The following is a 23,020-nucleotide window of genomic DNA, read 5'->3' as shown; positions in this document are numbered from 1 at the left end:
CTGGCGGCCCTTTCCACACCACTTAAAATGTCAGCCAAACAATTGCGGTGGGCTGATTTCTTTTCCAGGTTTGCCGTTTCAGTTCATTTCTTCCCAGGCAGAAGCAACAAACTAGCTGACGCGACTGTCCACGGGCTTCTACCCAGGGGGCGGACACATCATTGGCGCAGCTATTCCCTAAAGTCACCATCTACTCTACGCCACCTCCACAGTTGGGATTTAAAGCCGGTCACCTCGATCCTAAACTTATCCGCCCCAGATCAGCCACCCCCACCGAGCGCTCCAGATGTTGTCTCTCCTTTCCTACACCAGTTAGAGGAGGCGGGGTGGCAGGACGTCCCTGCGGGGGAATCCGATCCTCTCCTGCAATTGAAGGGGGGAGTATGGAGGAGGGGGGACTGTTGGTACGTCCCGCCCGGTATCGCTCGTTTAGCAAGTGTCCTGAACCGGTGGGCCACGCATGCCGAAGGCAAGCAGGACATTTCGGGATTTTTAAAAACGCTCCACTTGCTTCGGCGTCAGTTTTGGTGGCGCACTATGCGCAAAGGGACATTGAAGCATATGTAAGAGGTTGTCCGACGTGTGCAGAAGCCAAGTCTATCCCGGGGAAACCTCATGGACTGTTGCATCCCATCCCTGCAGCATCCAAACCCTGGCAAGTGATCTCTATGGATTTTATCACGGACCTCCCCGAAAGCCATGGGAATACCGTTTTGTGGGCAGTGGTGGATCTCTTTTCAAAGCAGGCACATTTTGTTCCATGCTCCACCATTCCGTCAGCCCCTAAATTAGCTAGGTTGTTCATTCAACATATCTACCGTTTGCACTCCTCTCCTGAAAAGGTGATTTCCGACTGTGGCCCCCAGTTCATATCTAAGTTTTGGAAGGCATTCCTGGAGATTTTGGGAACCACCTCAGCGGTTGCTGCCCCGTACCACGTGCAAAGTGACGGCCAGACGGAACGGACCAACAGAACTTTGGAGCAGTACCTACGTTGCTACACCAATTATCATCAAGATAACTGGTCTGAATTACTGCCCTTTGCCGAATACGCCTATAACAATGCTGTTCACAGCAGTACCAATAAAACCCCCTTTGAAGTGGTGTCAGGTCGTTCTTACCCTCCCTGCCTCACCTCCCAGACCAGGTGTTGCAGCCCCCAGACTTTGGTGAATGGATCCGGTCATTAGCTGAAGGCTGGAAGTCGGTATCCTCTTCACTGGCAAAAGCGCAGGAGGCACAAAAAACTCAAGCAGACAAACATCGTTCTGAATTCCCTTTGCAGATTGGGTCATGGGTTTACTTGTCCACAAGAAATCTTAGAGATGTGCATAAATATTCCAAGCTGGGCAAGAAATTCATAGGGCCCTTCCGGATCACCCAAGTGATCAATGATGTGACTGCTCGTTTAGAGTTGCCCAACTCGTTAAGTAACGTTCACCCTGTTTTTCATTCTAGCTTACTCAAGCGGGCTCCAGATTCCGATGCCTGGCACGACCCAACGGAGGCACCCCCACCAGTGATTATTGATGGCCACAAGCATTATGAGATCGATGCCATTCTGGACTCCCGCTATTCTCGCAAGTGCTTGCAATACTTAGTTTCATGGGTGGGATACCCTTCGGGCCATAATCAGTGGATTTATGTGGAAAATATTGATGCCCCCTCCCTGATCTCTGCTTTTCATAAATCTTTTCCCGCTAAGCCAGGTGCGGGGGAAGCTTTCTTTGGGGAGGCAGAGTGTAAGGTTGTGGGTTGATGTGTGTTTCTGTTCAGCCAGTCTGGCCTTGGAACATTCCTCGGGCTGGGCTCTTTGCCCAGGATGGCCGTGTTAGTTAACCTTGCTGTCTGCGCTTATCATATATGTTTGAAGCTTGCCTGTTTCTGTCGTGGGAATTCTAGCTGGGAGTTCGGGGAGGAGCCGTTTTGCCTGTAGAAGAGGCAACCTGTTTTGGGAAAGCTCAGAATCTGCATCCTGTATATTGTAACTCATGAAGTTTATGAAATAAAGAACTATTCAAAGTTACTTGATTTCTGGTCCTTCGAGGTTCCTTACAAAAAGCTGACACGGGGCGGGATTATGTAGGGTGGTGAGAACCGCAAAGGATTGCGAAGAGCTCCAAGTGGACCTTGATAAATTAGGTGAGTGGGCTAGGAAATGGCAAATGCAGTTAAATGTAGCAAAATGCAAAGTGATGCACATAGGGGCAAAAAATCCAAACTTCACACACACGCTACAGGGGTCAGTGCTATTAGCCACAGACCAGGAAAGGGATTTGGGCATTTTAGTTGATAGTTCCATGGGAATGTCAACTCAATGCATGGCAGCTGTGAACAAGGCAAACTCTATGCTGGGGATCATTAGAAAAGAAATTGATAATAAAACTGAAAGATTGTCATGCCTTTGTATAAAGCAGTGGTGCGACCGCACTTGGAGTCCTGTGTTCAGTTCTCATTGCCACATTTCAAAAAGGATATTGAAGAGATAGAAAAAGTGCAGAGAAGGGCAACGAGGATGATTGAGGGACTGGAGCACCTTCCTTATGAGGAGAGGCAGCAGCGTTTGGGACTCTTTAGTTTGGAGAGGAGACGGCTGAGGGGGGATATGATTGAAGTCTAGACAGTTATGCATGGGGTAGAAAATGTTGACAGAGAGAAATTTTTCTCTCTTTCTCACAATACTAGAACAGGGAGCATCCATTGAAAATGCTGGGGGGAAGAATTAGGACTAATAAAAGGAAACACTTCTTCACGCAACGTGTGATTGGTGTTTGGAATATGCTGCCACGGGAGGTGGTGATGGCCACTAACCTGGATGGGTTTAAAAGGGGCTTGGACAGATTTATGGAGGAGAAGTCAATCTATGGCTACCAATCTTGATCCTCCTTGATCTGAGATTGCAAATGCCTTAGCAGACCAGGTGCTCGGGAGCAACAGCAGCAGCAGAAGGCCATTGCTTTCACCTCCTGCATGTGAGCTTCCAATGGCACCTGGTGGGCCACTGTGAGTAGCAGAGAGCTGGACTAGATGGACTCTGGTCTGATCCAGCTGGCTTGTTCTTATGTTCTTATGTTCTTAATTGAGGTGCTCAGGAAAATATCCACTCCAGAGGATATATGAGGTTCCCATATTTGGAAGCCTGTAATTTGTATCAACTTCAAGGAGCTGAACTCAAGCAAAAAAAACTGCATCGTAACAAGCACAGCAGTGAGCTGCAGCCTGAACTGAAGTTAAAATATCTTCACAACTTACCTGCTTCAGTTCTTGTAGATATTTTTAACCTCCCCAAACCTTTTATTGCTCCTGTAAATGTTTTGTGTTTTTACATACATAACCCAGTCCCCTGTCCATACTGAGCAGAATATTTTTCCTTTTTCTATTATTTTTAGTATAAGGTGGGGAAAACACACTAACGCTGTCTCTTCAGGAAAAAGACAGTTGGTAGCCACTCATTAAGCCCTGAAAGTGACCATTACAATTTTGGCTGGAAAAACACCCAAGGGCACCTTGTGAGGACAGGGTGTGACAGACAGACATCAGTTCACCTCACCACGGGGGAAAACATTCTACATTGAACACCGATTAATGTGTCACAGAGGATCCAAGGGGTGTGCGTGTACAGAGTTCCGAATCCTTTCCATCTGACCCACTGTCCTCTCTGCCACCTCTACAATTCTCCAAGCTTTTTGCATGCAGCTGAGCTCGGATACTGGAAGAAAGAGGCGCCTCAAAAACTATCAGCTGCATTGTGTCAGAAGCCTCCTTGGGACGAAACCCACTTTCTCAGAAGCTCTGTGGGCAGACGTTTTCCAGTGCAAGCACACAAGCATTCAAAATAAAGTAATCAGTTTGGTAAAGGTAATCCAAACTGTAAGGGTTGCCAGCCTCAGGTGGTAACTAGAGATCTCCTAGGATTAAATTGATCTCCAGGCAACAGAGAGAATGGAGAAAATAGCCACTTTGGAAGGTAGATTATATGGCATTATACCCCATTAAAGTCCCTACCCTCACTAAACCCCACCCTTTGCAGGCTCCGCTTCCAAAATATCCAGGTATTTCCCAACCTGGAGATGGCAACCCCACACGAAGCAGATTTCTGCATTTGCATTAATTAACCCATTTTCTGTCTTTCATATTGTCAGTGCTGAAGGATTCCGGCTTCCAAAAGACCCAAACAAGCCATGCATTCTGATAGGGACACCTGCGTATTGCAGGGAATTGCTCCATTCCGAAGCTTCTGGCAACAACGCCTCTACGACTTGGAACAGAAAGGTAAGGAACGCATCCCCTTGGAGGCCTAGTGGGGGCCTAGTGAAGTCAAAGTATGGGGGCCTAGTGAAGTCAAAATATGTCAACTGGAGACAATGCAGCTGGGCGCAGGTGCTGAGATAAAGCACCGGGGAAGGGGGTGTTTTGAGACTTTAAAAAGCAAATGAGCTCCCTTGAACAAAAGGCCAAACCAAAGGTTCCTGGGAGTTCCACATTTAGAGCAGCATTTTAAAACTCAGCTCCTAGCATACCGTAATTCAGATTGGGACTGTGACACGAAGAGTGGTCTTAATATGCTATAAGTATGTACATTTAAATAGTGGTTTAGATCAGGAAAACAGTGGGCCTTTCCCCACTTACCTTAAGCCCCGCGCTACTTGAGGAGAGTAGCGCGGGGTCCCGGGGCACTCCCCATGACAGGGGCGGTGACAGTGCAGCCACCCCGACGCTGCCGCTGTCGCGCCCCTCCTTCTGACCACGGCATCTGGCGCTCTTGTAAATAGGCCGACGGTGACAGCAGTGCAATTTTTTGGGGATGTGGGGATGCCTGGAGCACCTTTCCAGGGATGCCCAGTGGCGGCATAGGGGATTCATGGTGAGTGGGGAAGCGCCCTGCTAAGTGCTGGCAGTGCATAACCTTTTCTCCTTTCCTCCAGTCCTGATATGAGTCAAGGTACCTCATGTGTAATTATAATGCTTAAAAATGGCTGTTAACCTGCAGCTTCCCATGCGCATCTACGCAGCTCTGAGTCAGACCACCACCAGCCGGTCCAGCTCACTGCTCCAGCGGGCAGTAGATCTCCAGGGTTCCAGGCACAGAGGAGTTTCTCTTGGCTCTGGATGGCTCAGGTTCTTGCACCTGGCGTGCCAGGGTCTGAGCCTGGAAACTTCTGCATGCAATGCAGAGCACTCATATCCATATTATCCTTCTTAATGGAGTGGGGTCAAGACATCTAAAAGGACCAGGGTCATTGCTGCTATAAGTTCCTGCTGTCTGGACCTCACTTTTTTCCTTGGAGGGCCAACTATGCCTCTCTCCTCATTTGCAATTGGTTCCAGGTCTTTCAGTTGTGCTCCTCCAACTTTGGGAGACACCCCTTGCCCTTTGTGATAGGTTTTATTGGACATTCCTAGATGATGAAGAAGAAGAGTTTGGATTTATACCCCCCCCTTCCTCTCCTGCAGGAGACTCAAAGGGGCTGACAATCTCCTTGCCCTTCCCCCCCCTCACAACAAACACCCTGTGAGGTAGGTGGGGCTGAGAGAGCTCCGAGAAGCTGTGACTAGCCCAAGATCACCCAGCTGGCGTGTGTGGGAGTGTACAGGCTAATCTGAATTCCCCAGATAAATCTCCACAGCTCAGGTTGCAGAGCTGGGAATCAAACCCGGTTCCTCTAGATTAGATACACGAGCTCTTAACCTCCTACGCCACTGCTGCTCCTAGCGAGATGCTGGGTGAAAACCTATTTATTTTCCTCAAATTGTGGGTTCTACTTTTTTTTCTTTCCTGCAGTCTGATACTGAAAAAAACTGATTTTGTCTGCTGCTGTTTATTTAATTTAACCTCGGTATTTCCTTGGTTTTACTGTTTTAGCTGCTTAATGTTTATATTTCTCTGCTGACTTTTTGGCCAAATGCCTTGACAGAATTTTACTATTTGAATGTGCGTTATTGCGTTCTGATTGCTTTTTATAAACTGTCTGATTGAGGGGTGGAATAGAAGCATTTAGAAGAGATAATAATGAGAATTTTGGCTGCTGGTTTTAGGAATCAAAGGGAGAGGTATGATGCTCTTGTTCGGCTGCCGGCACTCCAACCTAGATCACCTTTACAAAGAAGAAATTCAGGAAATGAAGAGGAAAGGAGTCCTTCAAGAAGTCTATACAGCTTATTCCAGAGAGGATGGTGAGCCCAAGGTAATCCTCATTCCATTTTGCTTCTTAGAAATGCTTCTCAGTAGCACACTAGCAAAGTGTTAAGTACTGTTGGCTGTTGTGGATTTTCCAGGCTGTGCAAATCCAGACAAAACATTAGGAACAAGATCTACCAGACCACGGAGGCCACACAGCCCAGAAAGCCCACCTCAGCTAGTTGATTCTGGACGTGAAGGCTGTGAAGTTTCCTAAGGAGAGCCCATCTGGTCAAGCATCCTGTTCATACAGCAGCCAACGGGTTGATTCTGGGGGCCAACAAACAAGGCACGGAGGCCAAATCTTTCCCTTTGTATCTAATGCCATTCCCAGAAGCTGTGTTTATACAACAAGACATCCACTAGGTTACGATGCTGAGAGTGCACATGTGGGTTTCTTTCTGTGGGTTCTGTGGGGCAGTACTTGGAAGGAGTTGCAAAGAACTAAATTTAAACAAAGCAGTTTACTTCTCTTAAATAACACTTTTAAAACATTTAACATTTACACTTTACAGTCCTGTTAAGTTTGCATTTTCGAGTCCTTATATTTACAGTCTACTGATACTGCCAAGTCCAATTCTTCTTTGCAAGTGGGTTGGCTCCTGAAGACTCCAAGGGCTTGATGAACAGGATTCAACATGATGAAGGTTTCCAGGAGAACTTGGTGGGGGGGGGGGGGGGTGGGGGGGGGGGGGGGTGGGGGGGGGGGGGGGTGGGGGGGGGGGGGGGTGGGGGGGGGGGGGGGTGGGGGGGGGGGGGGGTGGGGGGGGGGGGGGGTGGGGGGGGGGGGGGGTGGGGGGGGGGGGGGGTGGGGGGGGGGGGGGGTGGGGGGGGGGGGGGGTGGGGGGGGGGGGGGGTGGGGGGGGGGGGGGGTGGGGGGGGGGGGGGGTGGGGGGGGGGGGGGGTGGGGGGGGGGGGGGGTGGGGGGGGGGGGGGGTGGGGGGGGGGGGGGGTGGGGGGGGGGGGGGGTGGGGGGGGGGGGGGGTGGGGGGGGGGGGGGGTGGGGGGGGGGGGGGGTGGGGGGGGGGGGGGGTGGGGGGGGGGGGGGGTGGGGGGGGGGGGGGGTGGGGGGGGGGGGGGGTGGGGGGGGGGGGGGGTGGGGGGGGGGGGGGGTGGGGGGGGGGGGGGGTGGGGGGGGGGGGGGGTGGGGGGGGGGGGGGGTGGGGGGGGGGGGGGGTGGGGGGGGGGGGGGGTGGGGGGGGGGGGGGGTGGGGGGGGGGGGGGGTGGGGGGGGGGGGGGGTGGGGGGGGGGGGGGGTGGGGGGGGGGGGGGGTGGGGGGGGGGGGGGGTGGGGGGGGGGGGGGGTGGGGGGGGGGGGGGGTGGGGGGGGGGGGGGGTGGGGGGGGGGGGGGGTGGGGGGGGGGGGGGGTGGGGGGGGGGGGGGGTGGGGGGGGGGGGGGGTGGGGGGGGGGGGGGGTGGGGGGGGGGGGGGGTGGGGGGGGGGGGGGGTGGGGGGGGGGGGGGGTGGGGGGGGGGGGGGGTGGGGGGGGGGGGGGGTGGGGGGGGGGGGGGGTGGGGGGGGGGGGGGGTGGGGGGGGGGGGGGGTGGGGGGGGGGGGGGGTGGGGGGGGGGGGGGGTGGGGGGGGGGGGGGGTGGGGGGGGGGGGGGGTGGGGGGGGGGGGGGGTGGGGGGGGGGGGGGGTGGGGGGGGGGGGGGGTGGGGGGGGGGGGGGGTGGGGGGGGGGGGGGGTGGGGGGGGGGGGGGGTGGGGGGGGGGGGGGGTGGGGGGGGGGGGGGGTGGGGGGGGGGGGGGGTGGGGGGGGGGGGGGGTGGGGGGGGGGGGGGGTGGGGGGGGGGGGGGGTGGGGGGGGGGGGGGGTGGGGGGGGGGGGGGGTGGGGGGGGGGGGGGGTGGGGGGGGGGGGGGGTGGGGGGGGGGGGGGGTGGGGGGGGGGGGGGGTGGGGGGGGGGGGGGGTGGGGGGGGGGGGGGGTGGGGGGGGGGGGGGGTGGGGGGGGGGGGGGGTGGGGGGGGGGGGGGGTGGGGGGGGGGGGGGGTGGGGGGGGGGGGGGGTGGGGGGGGGGGGGGGTGGGGGGGGGGGGGGGTGGGGGGGGGGGGGGGTGGGGGGGGGGGGGGGTGGGGGGGGGGGGGGGTGGGGGGGGGGGGGGGTGGGGGGGGGGGGGGGTGGGGGGGGGGGGGGGTGGGGGGGGGGGGGGGTGGGGGGGGGGGGGGGTGGGGGGGGGGGGGGGTGGGGGGGGGGGGGGGTGGGGGGGGGGGGGGGTGGGGGGGGGGGGGGGTGGGGGGGGGGGGGGGTGGGGGGGGGGGGGGGTGGGGGGGGGGGGGGGTGGGGGGGGGGGGGGGTGGGGGGGGGGGGGGGTGGGGGGGGGGGGGGGTGGGGGGGGGGGGGGGTGGGGGGGGGGGGGGGTGGGGGGGGGGGGGGGTGGGGGGGGGGGGGGGTGGGGGGGGGGGGGGGTGGGGGGGGGGGGGGGTGGGGGGGGGGGGGGGTGGGGGGGGGGGGGGGTGGGGGGGGGGGGGGGTGGGGGGGGGGGGGGGTGGGGGGGGGGGGGGGTGGGGGGGGGGGGGGGTGGGGGGGGGGGGGGGTGGGGGGGGGGGGGGGTGGGGGGGGGGGGGGGTGGGGGGGGGGGGGGGTGGGGGGGGGGGGGGGTGGGGGGGGGGGGGGGTGGGGGGGGGGGGGGGTGGGGGGGGGGGGGGGTGGGGGGGGGGGGGGGTGGGGGGGGGGGGGGGTGGGGGGGGGGGGGGGTGGGGGGGGGGGGGGGTGGGGGGGGGGGGGGGTGGGGGGGGGGGGGGGTGGGGGGGGGGGGGGGTGGGGGGGGGGGGGGGTGGGGGGGGGGGGGGGTGGGGGGGGGGGGGGGTGGGGGGGGGGGGGGGTGGGGGGGGGGGGGGGTGGGGGGGGGGGGGGGTGGGGGGGGGGGGGGGTGGGGGGGGGGGGGGGTGGGGGGGGGGGGGGGTGGGGGGGGGGGGGGGTGGGGGGGGGGGGGGGTGGGGGGGGGGGGGGGTGGGGGGGGGGGGGGGTGGGGGGGGGGGGGGGTGGGGGGGGGGGGGGGTGGGGGGGGGGGGGGGTGGGGGGGGGGGGGGGTGGGGGGGGGGGGGGGTGGGGGGGGGGGGGGGTGGGGGGGGGGGGGGGTGGGGGGGGGGGGGGGTGGGGGGGGGGGGGGGTGGGGGGGGGGGGGGGTGGGGGGGGGGGGGGGTGGGGGGGGGGGGGGGTGGGGGGGGGGGGGGGTGGGGGGGGGGGGGGGTGGGGGGGGGGGGGGGTGGGGGGGGGGGGGGGTGGGGGGGGGGGGGGGTGGGGGGGGGGGGGGGTGGGGGGGGGGGGGGGTGGGGGGGGGGGGGGGTGGGGGGGGGGGGGGGTGGGGGGGGGGGGGGGTGGGGGGGGGGGGGGGTGGGGGGGGGGGGGGGTGGGGGGGGGGGGGGGTGGGGGGGGGGGGGGGTGGGGGGGGGGGGGGGTGGGGGGGGGGGGGGGTGGGGGGGGGGGGGGGTGGGGGGGGGGGGGGGTGGGGGGGGGGGGGGGTGGGGGGGGGGGGGGGTGGGGGGGGGGGGGGGTGGGGGGGGGGGGGGGTGGGGGGGGGGGGGGGTGGGGGGGGGGGGGGGTGGGGGGGGGGGGGGGTGGGGGGGGGGGGGGGTGGGGGGGGGGGGGGGTGGGGGGGGGGGGGGGTGGGGGGGGGGGGGGGTGGGGGGGGGGGGGGGTGGGGGGGGGGGGGGGTGGGGGGGGGGGGGGGTGGGGGGGGGGGGGGGTGGGGGGGGGGGGGGGTGGGGGGGGGGGGGGGTGGGGGGGGGGGGGGGTGGGGGGGGGGGGGGGTGGGGGGGGGGGGGGGTGGGGGGGGGGGGGGGTGGGGGGGGGGGGGGGTGGGGGGGGGGGGGGGTGGGGGGGGGGGGGGGTGGGGGGGGGGGGGGGTGGGGGGGGGGGGGGGTGGGGGGGGGGGGGGGTGGGGGGGGGGGGGGGTGGGGGGGGGGGGGGGTGGGGGGGGGGGGGGGTGGGGGGGGGGGGGGGTGGGGGGGGGGGGGGGTGGGGGGGGGGGGGGGTGGGGGGGGGGGGGGGTGGGGGGGGGGGGGGGTGGGGGGGGGGGGGGGTGGGGGGGGGGGGGGGTGGGGGGGGGGGGGGGTGGGGGGGGGGGGGGGTGGGGGGGGGGGGGGGTGGGGGGGGGGGGGGGTGGGGGGGGGGGGGGGTGGGGGGGGGGGGGGGTGGGGGGGGGGGGGGGTGGGGGGGGGGGGGGGTGGGGGGGGGGGGGGGTGGGGGGGGGGGGGGGTGGGGGGGGGGGGGGGTGGGGGGGGGGGGGGGTGGGGGGGGGGGGGGGTGGGGGGGGGGGGGGGTGGGGGGGGGGGGGGGTGGGGGGGGGGGGGGGTGGGGGGGGGGGGGGGTGGGGGGGGGGGGGGGTGGGGGGGGGGGGGGGTGGGGGGGGGGGGGGGTGGGGGGGGGGGGGGGTGGGGGGGGGGGGGGGTGGGGGGGGGGGGGGGTGGGGGGGGGGGGGGGTGGGGGGGGGGGGGGGTGGGGGGGGGGGGGGGTGGGGGGGGGGGGGGGTGGGGGGGGGGGGGGGTGGGGGGGGGGGGGGGTGGGGGGGGGGGGGGGTGGGGGGGGGGGGGGGTGGGGGGGGGGGGGGGTGGGGGGGGGGGGGGGTGGGGGGGGGGGGGGGTGGGGGGGGGGGGGGGTGGGGGGGGGGGGGGGTGGGGGGGGGGGGGGGTGGGGGGGGGGGGGGGTGGGGGGGGGGGGGGGTGGGGGGGGGGGGGGGTGGGGGGGGGGGGGGGTGGGGGGGGGGGGGGGTGGGGGGGGGGGGGGGTGGGGGGGGGGGGGGGTGGGGGGGGGGGGGGGTGGGGGGGGGGGGGGGTGGGGGGGGGGGGGGGTGGGGGGGGGGGGGGGTGGGGGGGGGGGGGGGTGGGGGGGGGGGGGGGTGGGGGGGGGGGGGGGTGGGGGGGGGGGGGGGTGGGGGGGGGGGGGGGTGGGGGGGGGGGGGGGTGGGGGGGGGGGGGGGTGGGGGGGGGGGGGGGTGGGGGGGGGGGGGGGTGGGGGGGGGGGGGGGTGGGGGGGGGGGGGGGTGGGGGGGGGGGGGGGTGGGGGGGGGGGGGGGTGGGGGGGGGGGGGGGTGGGGGGGGGGGGGGGTGGGGGGGGGGGGGGGTGGGGGGGGGGGGGGGTGGGGGGGGGGGGGGGTGGGGGGGGGGGGGGGTGGGGGGGGGGGGGGGTGGGGGGGGGGGGGGGTGGGGGGGGGGGGGGGTGGGGGGGGGGGGGGGTGGGGGGGGGGGGGGGTGGGGGGGGGGGGGGGTGGGGGGGGGGGGGGGTGGGGGGGGGGGGGGGTGGGGGGGGGGGGGGGTGGGGGGGGGGGGGGGTGGGGGGGGGGGGGGGTGGGGGGGGGGGGGGGTGGGGGGGGGGGGGGGTGGGGGGGGGGGGGGGTGGGGGGGGGGGGGGGTGGGGGGGGGGGGGGGTGGGGGGGGGGGGGGGTGGGGGGGGGGGGGGGTGGGGGGGGGGGGGGGTGGGGGGGGGGGGGGGTGGGGGGGGGGGGGGGTGGGGGGGGGGGGGGGTGGGGGGGGGGGGGGGTGGGGGGGGGGGGGGGTGGGGGGGGGGGGGGGTGGGGGGGGGGGGGGGTGGGGGGGGGGGGGGGTGGGGGGGGGGGGGGGTGGGGGGGGGGGGGGGTGGGGGGGGGGGGGGGTGGGGGGGGGGGGGGGTGGGGGGGGGGGGGGGTGGGGGGGGGGGGGGGTGGGGGGGGGGGGGGGTGGGGGGGGGGGGGGGTGGGGGGGGGGGGGGGTGGGGGGGGGGGGGGGTGGGGGGGGGGGGGGGTGGGGGGGGGGGGGGGTGGGGGGGGGGGGGGGTGGGGGGGGGGGGGGGTGGGGGGGGGGGGGGGTGGGGGGGGGGGGGGGTGGGGGGGGGGGGGGGTGGGGGGGGGGGGGGGTGGGGGGGGGGGGGGGTGGGGGGGGGGGGGGGTGGGGGGGGGGGGGGGTGGGGGGGGGGGGGGGTGGGGGGGGGGGGGGGTGGGGGGGGGGGGGGGTGGGGGGGGGGGGGGGTGGGGGGGGGGGGGGGTGGGGGGGGGGGGGGGTGGGGGGGGGGGGGGGTGGGGGGGGGGGGGGGTGGGGGGGGGGGGGGGTGGGGGGGGGGGGGGGTGGGGGGGGGGGGGGGTGGGGGGGGGGGGGGGTGGGGGGGGGGGGGGGTGGGGGGGGGGGGGGGTGGGGGGGGGGGGGGGTGGGGGGGGGGGGGGGTGGGGGGGGGGGGGGGTGGGGGGGGGGGGGGGTGGGGGGGGGGGGGGGTGGGGGGGGGGGGGGGTGGGGGGGGGGGGGGGTGGGGGGGGGGGGGGGTGGGGGGGGGGGGGGGTGGGGGGGGGGGGGGGTGGGGGGGGGGGGGGGTGGGGGGGGGGGGGGGTGGGGGGGGGGGGGGGTGGGGGGGGGGGGGGGTGGGGGGGGGGGGGGGTGGGGGGGGGGGGGGGTGGGGGGGGGGGGGGGTGGGGGGGGGGGGGGGTGGGGGGGGGGGGGGGTGGGGGGGGGGGGGGGTGGGGGGGGGGGGGGGTGGGGGGGGGGGGGGGTGGGGGGGGGGGGGGGTGGGGGGGGGGGGGGGTGGGGGGGGGGGGGGGTGGGGGGGGGGGGGGGTGGGGGGGGGGGGGGGTGGGGGGGGGGGGGGGTGGGGGGGGGGGGGGGTGGGGGGGGGGGGGGGTGGGGGGGGGGGGGGGTGGGGGGGGGGGGGGGTGGGGGGGGGGGGGGGTGGGGGGGGGGGGGGGTGGGGGGGGGGGGGGGTGGGGGGGGGGGGGGGTGGGGGGGGGGGGGGGTGGGGGGGGGGGGGGGTGGGGGGGGGGGGGGGTGGGGGGGGGGGGGGGTGGGGGGGGGGGGGGGTGGGGGGGGGGGGGGGTGGGGGGGGGGGGGGGTGGGGGGGGGGGGGGGTGGGGGGGGGGGGGGGTGGGGGGGGGGGGGGGTGGGGGGGGGGGGGGGTGGGGGGGGGGGGGGGTGGGGGGGGGGGGGGGTGGGGGGGGGGGGGGGTGGGGGGGGGGGGGGGTGGGGGGGGGGGGGGGTGGGGGGGGGGGGGGGTGGGGGGGGGGGGGGGTGGGGGGGGGGGGGGGTGGGGGGGGGGGGGGGTGGGGGGGGGGGGGGGTGGGGGGGGGGGGGGGTGGGGGGGGGGGGGGGTGGGGGGGGGGGGGGGTGGGGGGGGGGGGGGGTGGGGGGGGGGGGGGGTGGGGGGGGGGGGGGGTGGGGGGGGGGGGGGGTGGGGGGGGGGGGGGGTGGGGGGGGGGGGGGGTGGGGGGGGGGGGGGGTGGGGGGGGGGGGGGGTGGGGGGGGGGGGGGGTGGGGGGGGGGGGGGGTGGGGGGGGGGGGGGGTGGGGGGGGGGGGGGGTGGGGGGGGGGGGGGGTGGGGGGGGGGGGGGGTGGGGGGGGGGGGGGGTGGGGGGGGGGGGGGGTGGGGGGGGGGGGGGGTGGGGGGGGGGGGGGGTGGGGGGGGGGGGGGGTGGGGGGGGGGGGGGGTGGGGGGGGGGGGGGGTGGGGGGGGGGGGGGGTGGGGGGGGGGGGGGGTGGGGGGGGGGGGGGGTGGGGGGGGGGGGGGGTGGGGGGGGGGGGGGGTGGGGGGGGGGGGGGGTGGGGGGGGGGGGGGGTGGGGGGGGGGGGGGGTGGGGGGGGGGGGGGGTGGGGGGGGGGGGGGGTGGGGGGGGGGGGGGGTGGGGGGGGGGGGGGGTGGGGGGGGGGGGGGGTGGGGGGGGGGGGGGGTGGGGGGGGGGGGGGGTGGGGGGGGGGGGGGGTGGGGGGGGGGGGGGGTGGGGGGGGGGGGGGGTGGGGGGGGGGGGGGGTGGGGGGGGGGGGGGGTGGGGGGGGGGGGGGGTGGGGGGGGGGGGGGGTGGGGGGGGGGGGGGGTGGGGGGGGGGGGGGGTGGGGGGGGGGGGGGGTGGGGGGGGGGGGGGGTGGGGGGGGGGGGGGGTGGGGGGGGGGGGGGGTGGGGGGGGGGGGGGGTGGGGGGGGGGGGGGGTGGGGGGGGGGGGGGGTGGGGGGGGGGGGGGGTGGGGGGGGGGGGGGGTGGGGGGGGGGGGGGGTGGGGGGGGGGGGGGGTGGGGGGGGGGGGGGGTGGGGGGGGGGGGGGGTGGGGGGGGGGGGGGGTGGGGGGGGGGGGGGGTGGGGGGGGGGGGGGGTGGGGGGGGGGGGGGGTGGGGGGGGGGGGGGGTGGGGGGGGGGGGGGGTGGGGGGGGGGGGGGGTGGGGGGGGGGGGGGGTGGGGGGGGGGGGGGGTGGGGGGGGGGGGGGGTGGGGGGGGGGGGGGGTGGGGGGGGGGGGGGGTGGGGGGGGGGGGGGGTGGGGGGGGGGGGGGGTGGGGGGGGGGGGGGGTGGGGGGGGGGGGGGGTGGGGGGGGGGGGGGGTGGGGGGGGGGGGGGGTGGGGGGGGGGGGGGGTGGGGGGGGGGGGGGGTGGGGGGGGGGGGGGGTGGGGGGGGGGGGGGGTGGGGGGGGGGGGGGGTGGGGGGGGGGGGGGGTGGGGGGGGGGGGGGGTGGGGGGGGGGGGGGGTGGGGGGGGGGGGGGGTGGGGGGGGGGGGGGGTGGGGGGGGGGGGGGGTGGGGGGGGGGGGGGGTGGGGGGGGGGGGGGGTGGGGGGGGGGGGGGGTGGGGGGGGGGGGGGGTGGGGGGGGGGGGGGGTGGGGGGGGGGGGGGGTGGGGGGGGGGGGGGGTGGGGGGGGGGGGGGGTGGGGGGGGGGGGGGGTGGGGGGGGGGGGGGGTGGGGGGGGGGGGGGGTGGGGGGGGGGGGGGGTGGGGGGGGGGGGGGGTGGGGGGGGGGGGGGGTGGGGGGGGGGGGGGGTGGGGGGGGGGGGGGGTGGGGGGGGGGGGGGGTGGGGGGGGGGGGGGGTGGGGGGGGGGGGGGGTGGGGGGGGGGGGGGGTGGGGGGGGGGGGGGGTGGGGGGGGGGGGGGGTGGGGGGGGGGGGGGGTGGGGGGGGGGGGGGGTGGGGGGGGGGGGGGGTGGGGGGGGGGGGGGGTGGGGGGGGGGGGGGGTGGGGGGGGGGGGGGGTGGGGGGGGGGGGGGGTGGGGGGGGGGGGGGGTGGGGGGGGGGGGGGGTGGGGGGGGGGGGGGGTGGGGGGGGGGGGGGGTGGGGGGGGGGGGGGGTGGGGGGGGGGGGGGGTGGGGGGGGGGGGGGGTGGGGGGGGGGGGGGGTGGGGGGGGGGGGGGGTGGGGGGGGGGGGGGGTGGGGGGGGGGGGGGGTGGGGGGGGGGGGGGGTGGGGGGGGGGGGGGGTGGGGGGGGGGGGGGGTGGGGGGGGGGGGGGGTGGGGGGGGGGGGGGGTGGGGGGGGGGGGGGGTGGGGGGGGGGGGGGGTGGGGGGGGGGGGGGGTGGGGGGGGGGGGGGGTGGGGGGGGGGGGGGGTGGGGGGGGGGGGGGGTGGGGGGGGGGGGGGGTGGGGGGGGGGGGGGGTGGGGGGGGGGGGGGGTGGGGGGGGGGGGGGGTGGGGGGGGGGGGGGGTGGGGGGGGGGGGGGGTGGGGGGGGGGGGGGGTGGGGGGGGGGGGGGGTGGGGGGGGGGGGGGGTGGGGGGGGGGGGGGGTGGGGGGGGGGGGGGGTGGGGGGGGGGGGGGGTGGGGGGGGGGGGGGGTGGGGGGGGGGGGGGGTGGGGGGGGGGGGGGGTGGGGGGGGGGGGGGGTGGGGGGGGGGGGGGGTGGGGGGGGGGGGGGGTGGGGGGGGGGGGGGGTGGGGGGGGGGGGGGGTGGGGGGGGGGGGGGGTGGGGGGGGGGGGGGGTGGGGGGGGGGGGGGGTGGGGGGGGGGGGGGGTGGGGGGGGGGGGGGGTGGGGGGGGGGGGGGGTGGGGGGGGGGGGGGGTGGGGGGGGGGGGGGGTGGGGGGGGGGGGGGGTGGGGGGGGGGGGGGGTGGGGGGGGGGGGGGGTGGGGGGGGGGGGGGGTGGGGGGGGGGGGGGGTGGGGGGGGGGGGGGGTGGGGGGGGGGGGGGGTGGGGGGGGGGGGGGGTGGGGGGGGGGGGGGGTGGGGGGGGGGGGGGGTGGGGGGGGGGGGGGGTGGGGGGGGGGGGGGGTGGGGGGGGGGGGGGGTGGGGGGGGGGGGGGGTGGGGGGGGGGGGGGGTGGGGGGGGGGGGGGGTGGGGGGGGGGGGGGGTGGGGGGGGGGGGGGGTGGGGGGGGGGGGGGGTGGGGGGGGGGGGGGGTGGGGGGGGGGGGGGGTGGGGGGGGGGGGGGGTGGGGGGGGGGGGGGGTGGGGGGGGGGGGGGGTGGGGGGGGGGGGGGGTGGGGGGGGGGGGGGGTGGGGGGGGGGGGGGGTGGGGGGGGGGGGGGGTGGGGGGGGGGGGGGGTGGGGGGGGGGGGGGGTGGGGGGGGGGGGGGGTGGGGGGGGGGGGGGGTGGGGGGGGGGGGGGGTGGGGGGGGGGGGGGGTGGGGGGGGGGGGGGGTGGGGGGGGGGGGGGGTGGGGGGGGGGGGGGGTGGGGGGGGGGGGGGGTGGGGGGGGGGGGGGGTGGGGGGGGGGGGGGGTGGGGGGGGGGGGGGGTGGGGGGGGGGGGGGGTGGGGGGGGGGGGGGGTGGGGGGGGGGGGGGGTGGGGGGGGGGGGGGGTGGGGGGGGGGGGGGGTGGGGGGGGGGGGGGGTGGGGGGGGGGGGGGGTGGGGGGGGGGGGGGGTGGGGGGGGGGGGGGGTGGGGGGGGGGGGGGGTGGGGGGGGGGGGGGGTGGGGGGGGGGGGGGGTGGGGGGGGGGGGGGGTGGGGGGGGGGGGGGGTGGGGGGGGGGGGGGGTGGGGGGGGGGGGGGGTGGGGGGGGGGGGGGGTGGGGGGGGGGGGGGGTGGGGGGGGGGGGGGGTGGGGGGGGGGGGGGGTGGGGGGGGGGGGGGGTGGGGGGGGGGGGGGGTGGGGGGGGGGGGGGGTGGGGGGGGGGGGGGGTGGGGGGGGGGGGGGGTGGGGGGGGGGGGGGGTGGGGGGGGGGGGGGGTGGGGGGGGGGGGGGGTGGGGGGGGGGGGGGGTGGGGGGGGGGGGGGGTGGGGGGGGGGGGGGGTGGGGGGGGGGGGGGGTGGGGGGGGGGGGGGGTGGGGGGGGGGGGGGGTGGGGGGGGGGGGGGGTGGGGGGGGGGGGGGGTGGGGGGGGGGGGGGGTGGGGGGGGGGGGGGGTGGGGGGGGGGGGGGGTGGGGGGGGGGGGGGGTGGGGGGGGGGGGGGGTGGGGGGGGGGGGGGGTGGGGGGGGGGGGGGGTGGGGGGGGGGGGGGGTGGGGGGGGGGGGGGGTGGGGGGGGGGGGGGGTGGGGGGGGGGGGGGGTGGGGGGGGGGGGGGGTGGGGGGGGGGGGGGGTGGGGGGGGGGGGGGGTGGGGGGGGGGGGGGGTGGGGGGGGGGGGGGGTGGGGGGGGGGGGGGGTGGGGGGGGGGGGGGGTGGGGGGGGGGGGGGGTGGGGGGGGGGGGGGGTGGGGGGGGGGGGGGGTGGGGGGGGGGGGGGGTGGGGGGGGGGGGGGGTGGGGGGGGGGGGGGGTGGGGGGGGGGGGGGGTGGGGGGGGGGGGGGGTGGGGGGGGGGGGGGGTGGGGGGGGGGGGGGGTGGGGGGGGGGGGGGGTGGGGGGGGGGGGGGGTGGGGGGGGGGGGGGGTGGGGGGGGGGGGGGGTGGGGGGGGGGGGGGGTGGGGGGGGGGGGGGGTGGGGGGGGGGGGGGGTGGGGGGGGGGGGGGGTGGGGGGGGGGGGGGGTGGGGGGGGGGGGGGGTGGGGGGGGGGGGGGGTGGGGGGGGGGGGGGGTGGGGGGGGGGGGGGGTGGGGGGGGGGGGGGGTGGGGGGGGGGGGGGGTGGGGGGGGGGGGGGGTGGGGGGGGGGGGGGGTGGGGGGGGGGGGGGGTGGGGGGGGGGGGGGGTGGGGGGGGGGGGGGGTGGGGGGGGGGGGGGGTGGGGGGGGGGGGGGGTGGGGGGGGGGGGGGGTGGGGGGGGGGGGGGGTGGGGGGGGGGGGGGGTGGGGGGGGGGGGGGGTGGGGGGGGGGGGGGGTGGGGGGGGGGGGGGGTGGGGGGGGGGGGGGGTGGGGGGGGGGGGGGGTGGGGGGGGGGGGGGGTGGGGGGGGGGGGGGGTGGGGGGGGGGGGGGGTGGGGGGGGGGGGGGGTGGGGGGGGGGGGGGGTGGGGGGGGGGGGGGGTGGGGGGGGGGGGGGGTGGGGGGGGGGGGGGGTGGGGGGGGGGGGGGGTGGGGGGGGGGGGGGGTGGGGGGGGGGGGGGGTGGGGGGGGGGGGGGGTGGGGGGGGGGGGGGGTGGGGGGGGGGGGGGGTGGGGGGGGGGGGGGGTGGGGGGGGGGGGGGGTGGGGGGGGGGGGGGGTGGGGGGGGGGGGGGGTGGGGGGGGGGGGGGGTGGGGGGGGGGGGGGGTGGGGGGGGGGGGGGGTGGGGGGGGGGGGGGGTGGGGGGGGGGGGGGGTGGGGGGGGGGGGGGGTGGGGGGGGGGGGGGGTGGGGGGGGGGGGGGGTGGGGGGGGGGGGGGGTGGGGGGGGGGGGGGGTGGGGGGGGGGGGGGGTGGGGGGGGGGGGGGGTGGGGGGGGGGGGGGGTGGGGGGGGGGGGGGGTGGGGGGGGGGGGGGGTGGGGGGGGGGGGGGGTGGGGGGGGGGGGGGGTGGGGGGGGGGGGGGGTGGGGGGGGGGGGGGGTGGGGGGGGGGGGGGGTGGGGGGGGGGGGGGGTGGGGGGGGGGGGGGGTGGGGGGGGGGGGGGGTGGGGGGGGGGGGGGGTGGGGGGGGGGGGGGGTGGGGGGGGGGGGGGGTGGGGGGGGGGGGGGGTGGGGGGGGGGGGGGGTGGGGGGGGGGGGGGGTGGGGGGGGGGGGGGGTGGGGGGGGGGGGGGGTGGGGGGGGGGGGGGGTGGGGGGGGGGGGGGGTGGGGGGGGGGGGGGGTGGGGGGGGGGGGGGGTGGGGGGGGGGGGGGGTGGGGGGGGGGGGGGGTGGGGGGGGGGGGGGGTGGGGGGGGGGGGGGGTGGGGGGGGGGGGGGGTGGGGGGGGGGGGGGGTGGGGGGGGGGGGGGGTGGGGGGGGGGGGGGGTGGGGGGGGGGGGGGGTGGGGGGGGGGGGGGGTGGGGGGGGGGGGGGGTGGGGGGGGGGGGGGGTGGGGGGGGGGGGGGGTGGGGGGGGGGGGGGGTGGGGGGGGGGGGGGGTGGGGGGGGGGGGGGGTGGGGGGGGGGGGGGGTGGGGGGGGGGGGGGGTGGGGGGGGGGGGGGGTGGGGGGGGGGGGGGGTGGGGGGGGGGGGGGGTGGGGGGGGGGGGGGGTGGGGGGGGGGGGGGGTGGGGGGGGGGGGGGGTGGGGGGGGGGGGGGGTGGGGGGGGGGGGGGGTGGGGGGGGGGGGGGGTGGGGGGGGGGGGGGGTGGGGGGGGGGGGGGGTGGGGGGGGGGGGGGGTGGGGGGGGGGGGGGGTGGGGGGGGGGGGGGGTGGGGGGGGGGGGGGGTGGGGGGGGGGGGGGGTGGGGGGGGGGGGGGGTGGGGGGGGGGGGGGGTGGGGGGGGGGGGGGGTGGGGGGGGGGGGGGGTGGGGGGGGGGGGGGGTGGGGGGGGGGGGGGGTGGGGGGGGGGGGGGGTGGGGGGGGGGGGGGGTGGGGGGGGGGGGGGGTGGGGGGGGGGGGGGGTGGGGGGGGGGGGGGGTGGGGGGGGGGGGGGGTGGGGGGGGGGGGGGGTGGGGGGGGGGGGGGGTGGGGGGGGGGGGGGGTGGGGGGGGGGGGGGGTGGGGGGGGGGGGGGGTGGGGGGGGGGGGGGGTGGGGGGGGGGGGGGGTGGGGGGGGGGGGGGGTGGGGGGGGGGGGGGGTGGGGGGGGGGGGGGGTGGGGGGGGGGGGGGGTGGGGGGGGGGGGGGGTGGGGGGGGGGGGGGGTGGGGGGGGGGGGGGGTGGGGGGGGGGGGGGGTGGGGGGGGGGGGGGGTGGGGGGGGGGGGGGGTGGGGGGGGGGGGGGGTGGGGGGGGGGGGGGGTGGGGGGGGGGGGGGGTGGGGGGGGGGGGGGGTGGGGGGGGGGGGGGGTGGGGGGGGGGGGGGGTGGGGGGGGGGGGGGGTGGGGGGGGGGGGGGGTGGGGGGGGGGGGGGGTGGGGGGGGGGGGGGGTGGGGGGGGGGGGGGGTGGGGGGGGGGGGGGGTGGGGGGGGGGGGGGGTGGGGGGGGGGGGGGGTGGGGGGGGGGGGGGGTGGGGGGGGGGGGGGGTGGGGGGGGGGGGGGGTGGGGGGGGGGGGGGGTGGGGGGGGGGGGGGGTGGGGGGGGGGGGGGGTGGGGGGGGGGGGGGGTGGGGGGGGGGGGGGGTGGGGGGGGGGGGGGGTGGGGGGGGGGGGGGGTGGGGGGGGGGGGGGGTGGGGGGGGGGGGGGGTGGGGGGGGGGGGGGGTGGGGGGGGGGGGGGGTGGGGGGGGGGGGGGGTGGGGGGGGGGGGGGGTGGGGGGGGGGGGGGGTGGGGGGGGGGGGGGGTGGGGGGGGGGGGGGGTGGGGGGGGGGGGGGGTGGGGGGGGGGGGGGGTGGGGGGGGGGGGGGGTGGGGGGGGGGGGGGGTGGGGGGGGGGGGGGGTGGGGGGGGGGGGGGGTGGGGGGGGGGGGGGGTGGGGGGGGGGGGGGGTGGGGGGGGGGGGGGGTGGGGGGGGGGGGGGGTGGGGGGGGGGGGGGGTGGGGGGGGGGGGGGGTGGGGGGGGGGGGGGGTGGGGGGGGGGGGGGGTGGGGGGGGGGGGGGGTGGGGGGGGGGGGGGGTGGGGGGGGGGGGGGGTGGGGGGGGGGGGGGGTGGGGGGGGGGGGGGGTGGGGGGGGGGGGGGGTGGGGGGGGGGGGGGGTGGGGGGGGGGGGGGGTGGGGGGGGGGGGGGGTGGGGGGGGGGGGGGGTGGGGGGGGGGGGGGGTGGGGGGGGGGGGGGGTGGGGGGGGGGGGGGGTGGGGGGGGGGGGGGGTGGGGGGGGGGGGGGGTGGGGGGGGGGGGGGGTGGGGGGGGGGGGGGGTGGGGGGGGGGGGGGGTGGGGGGGGGGGGGGGTGGGGGGGGGGGGGGGTGGGGGGGGGGGGGGGTGGGGGGGGGGGGGGGTGGGGGGGGGGGGGGGTGGGGGGGGGGGGGGGTGGGGGGGGGGGGGGGTGGGGGGGGGGGGGGGTGGGGGGGGGGGGGGGTGGGGGGGGGGGGGGGTGGGGGGGGGGGGGGGTGGGGGGGGGGGGGGGTGGGGGGGGGGGGGGGTGGGGGGGGGGGGGGGTGGGGGGGGGGGGGGGTGGGGGGGGGGGGGGGTGGGGGGGGGGGGGGGTGGGGGGGGGGGGGGGTGGGGGGGGGGGGGGGTGGGGGGGGGGGGGGGTGGGGGGGGGGGGGGGTGGGGGGGGGGGGGGGTGGGGGGGGGGGGGGGTGGGGGGGGGGGGGGGTGGGGGGGGGGGGGGGTGGGGGGGGGGGGGGGTGGGGGGGGGGGGGGGTGGGGGGGGGGGGGGGTGGGGGGGGGGGGGGGTGGGGGGGGGGGGGGGTGGGGGGGGGGGGGGGTGGGGGGGGGGGGGGGTGGGGGGGGGGGGGGGTGGGGGGGGGGGGGGGTGGGGGGGGGGGGGGGTGGGGGGGGGGGGGGGTGGGGGGGGGGGGGGGTGGGGGGGGGGGGGGGTGGGGGGGGGGGGGGGTGGGGGGGGGGGGGGGTGGGGGGGGGGGGGGGTGGGGGGGGGGGGGGGTGGGGGGGGGGGGGGGGGGGGGGGGGGGGGGGGGGGGGGGGGGGGGGGGGGGGGGGGGGGGGGGGGGGGGGGGGGGGGGGGGGGGGGGGGGGGTGGTGGGGTGGTGTGGTGGTGGGGGGGTGGTGGTGGTGGTGTGGTGGGGTGGTGGGGGGGGGGGTGGTGGGGTGGGGGTGTGGTGGGGGGGGGGTGGGGGGTGGGGGGGGGGGGGGGTGGGGGTGATTATACCCAGAGGAATATCCCACCCAAGAGACTAAATATTGCAAGCGTTTGCGATTAAAGCGAGAGTCCAGGATAGCGTCAATTTCGTAGTGCTTGTGGCCATCAATAATAGTCGGTGGGGGCCTCTCCGACGGGTCGTGCCAGGCATCGGAAGCGGGAGCCTCCTTGAGCAAGCTGGAATGGAAGACAGGATGGATGTTACTAAGAGAGTTAGGCAAATCTAAGCGGGCAGTGACATCATTAATCACTTTAGTAATCTGAAAAGGTCCCACAAATCTCTTGCCAAGTTTGGAATATTTATGCACGTCTCTGAGATTTTTTGTAGATAAATACACCCAAGAGCCCACACGCAGAGGTAAATCCGAGCGGTGTTTATCCGCTTGCAGTTTTTGGGAGTCCTTTGCTTGTTGTAAGGCGGTCTGGACCGACTTCCATCCCTCGGCTAGGGATGAAATCCATTGTTGAAATTCTGGGGGGTCCAAAGCTGCCGCGGGTAGTTGTGGCAACGGCGGGAAGGAGCGACCAGACACAATTTCAAAGGGGGTTTTCTTTGTACTACTATGAACCGCATTGTTGTAGGCGTACTCCGCAAACGGAATAAGCTCGCACCAATTGTCTTGGTGGTAGTTGGTGTAACAACGTAAATACTGCTCTAGGGTTCTGTTCGTTCTCTCCGTCTCGCCGTCACTTTGAACGTGGTAGGGGGCGGCGACGGCCGGGGCGGCCCCCAACAACCCCAAAAACGCTTTCCAGAACTTTGAGATGAATTGGGGGCCGCGGTCGGAGACCACCTTAACAGGGGCGGAATGGAGACGGTAAACATGTTGAATAAACAGCCGTGCCAACTTAGGAGCGGAGGGGATGGAAGCACATGGAATAAAATGGGCTTGTTTGGAGAATAAGTCTACCACCACCCATAAAACCGTGTTGCCATGACTTTCGGGCAAATCTGTGATAAAATCCATGGAGATGACTTCCCAAGGGCGGGAGGCCACCGGGAGAGGTTTCAATAGCCCATGGGGCTTTCCCGGGATGGTTTTGGCTTCTGCACAAACCGAGCAGCCTTTAATGTATGCCTCAATGTCTTTGCGCATTGCGCGCCACCAGAACTGCCGGCGGGCTAAATGCAGAGTTTTCAAAAAGCCAAAATGTCCAGCCGAACGGGCATCGTGGC

At 77.7% G+C, this 23,020-nt stretch overlaps 1 protein-coding gene across 1 annotated transcript in view; it reads left to right on the top strand.

The window, feature by feature from the left end:
• LOC125425385 (nitric oxide synthase, inducible-like) overlaps positions 1–23,020 on the top strand; it is a gene marked incomplete at its 5' end in the record, with an annotated part of 89,072 nt that overhangs the window by 53,918 nt on the left and 12,134 nt on the right. Inside the window, 3 exon segments of the mRNA XM_048482998.1 lie at positions 4,143–4,212; positions 4,215–4,272; positions 6,037–6,185. Coding sequence (XP_048338955.1) covers positions 4,143–4,212; positions 4,215–4,272; positions 6,037–6,185 — 277 coding nt within the window.

The sequence above is a fragment of the Sphaerodactylus townsendi genome, unplaced genomic scaffold, assembly GCF_021028975.2.
Source record: "Sphaerodactylus townsendi isolate TG3544 unplaced genomic scaffold, MPM_Stown_v2.3 scaffold_36, whole genome shotgun sequence".
Lineage (NCBI taxonomy): Eukaryota > Metazoa > Chordata > Lepidosauria > Squamata > Sphaerodactylidae > Sphaerodactylus > Sphaerodactylus townsendi.
The sequence above is the reverse complement of the archived record's forward strand: the minus strand, read 5'-3'. Positions and strand labels throughout refer to the sequence as shown.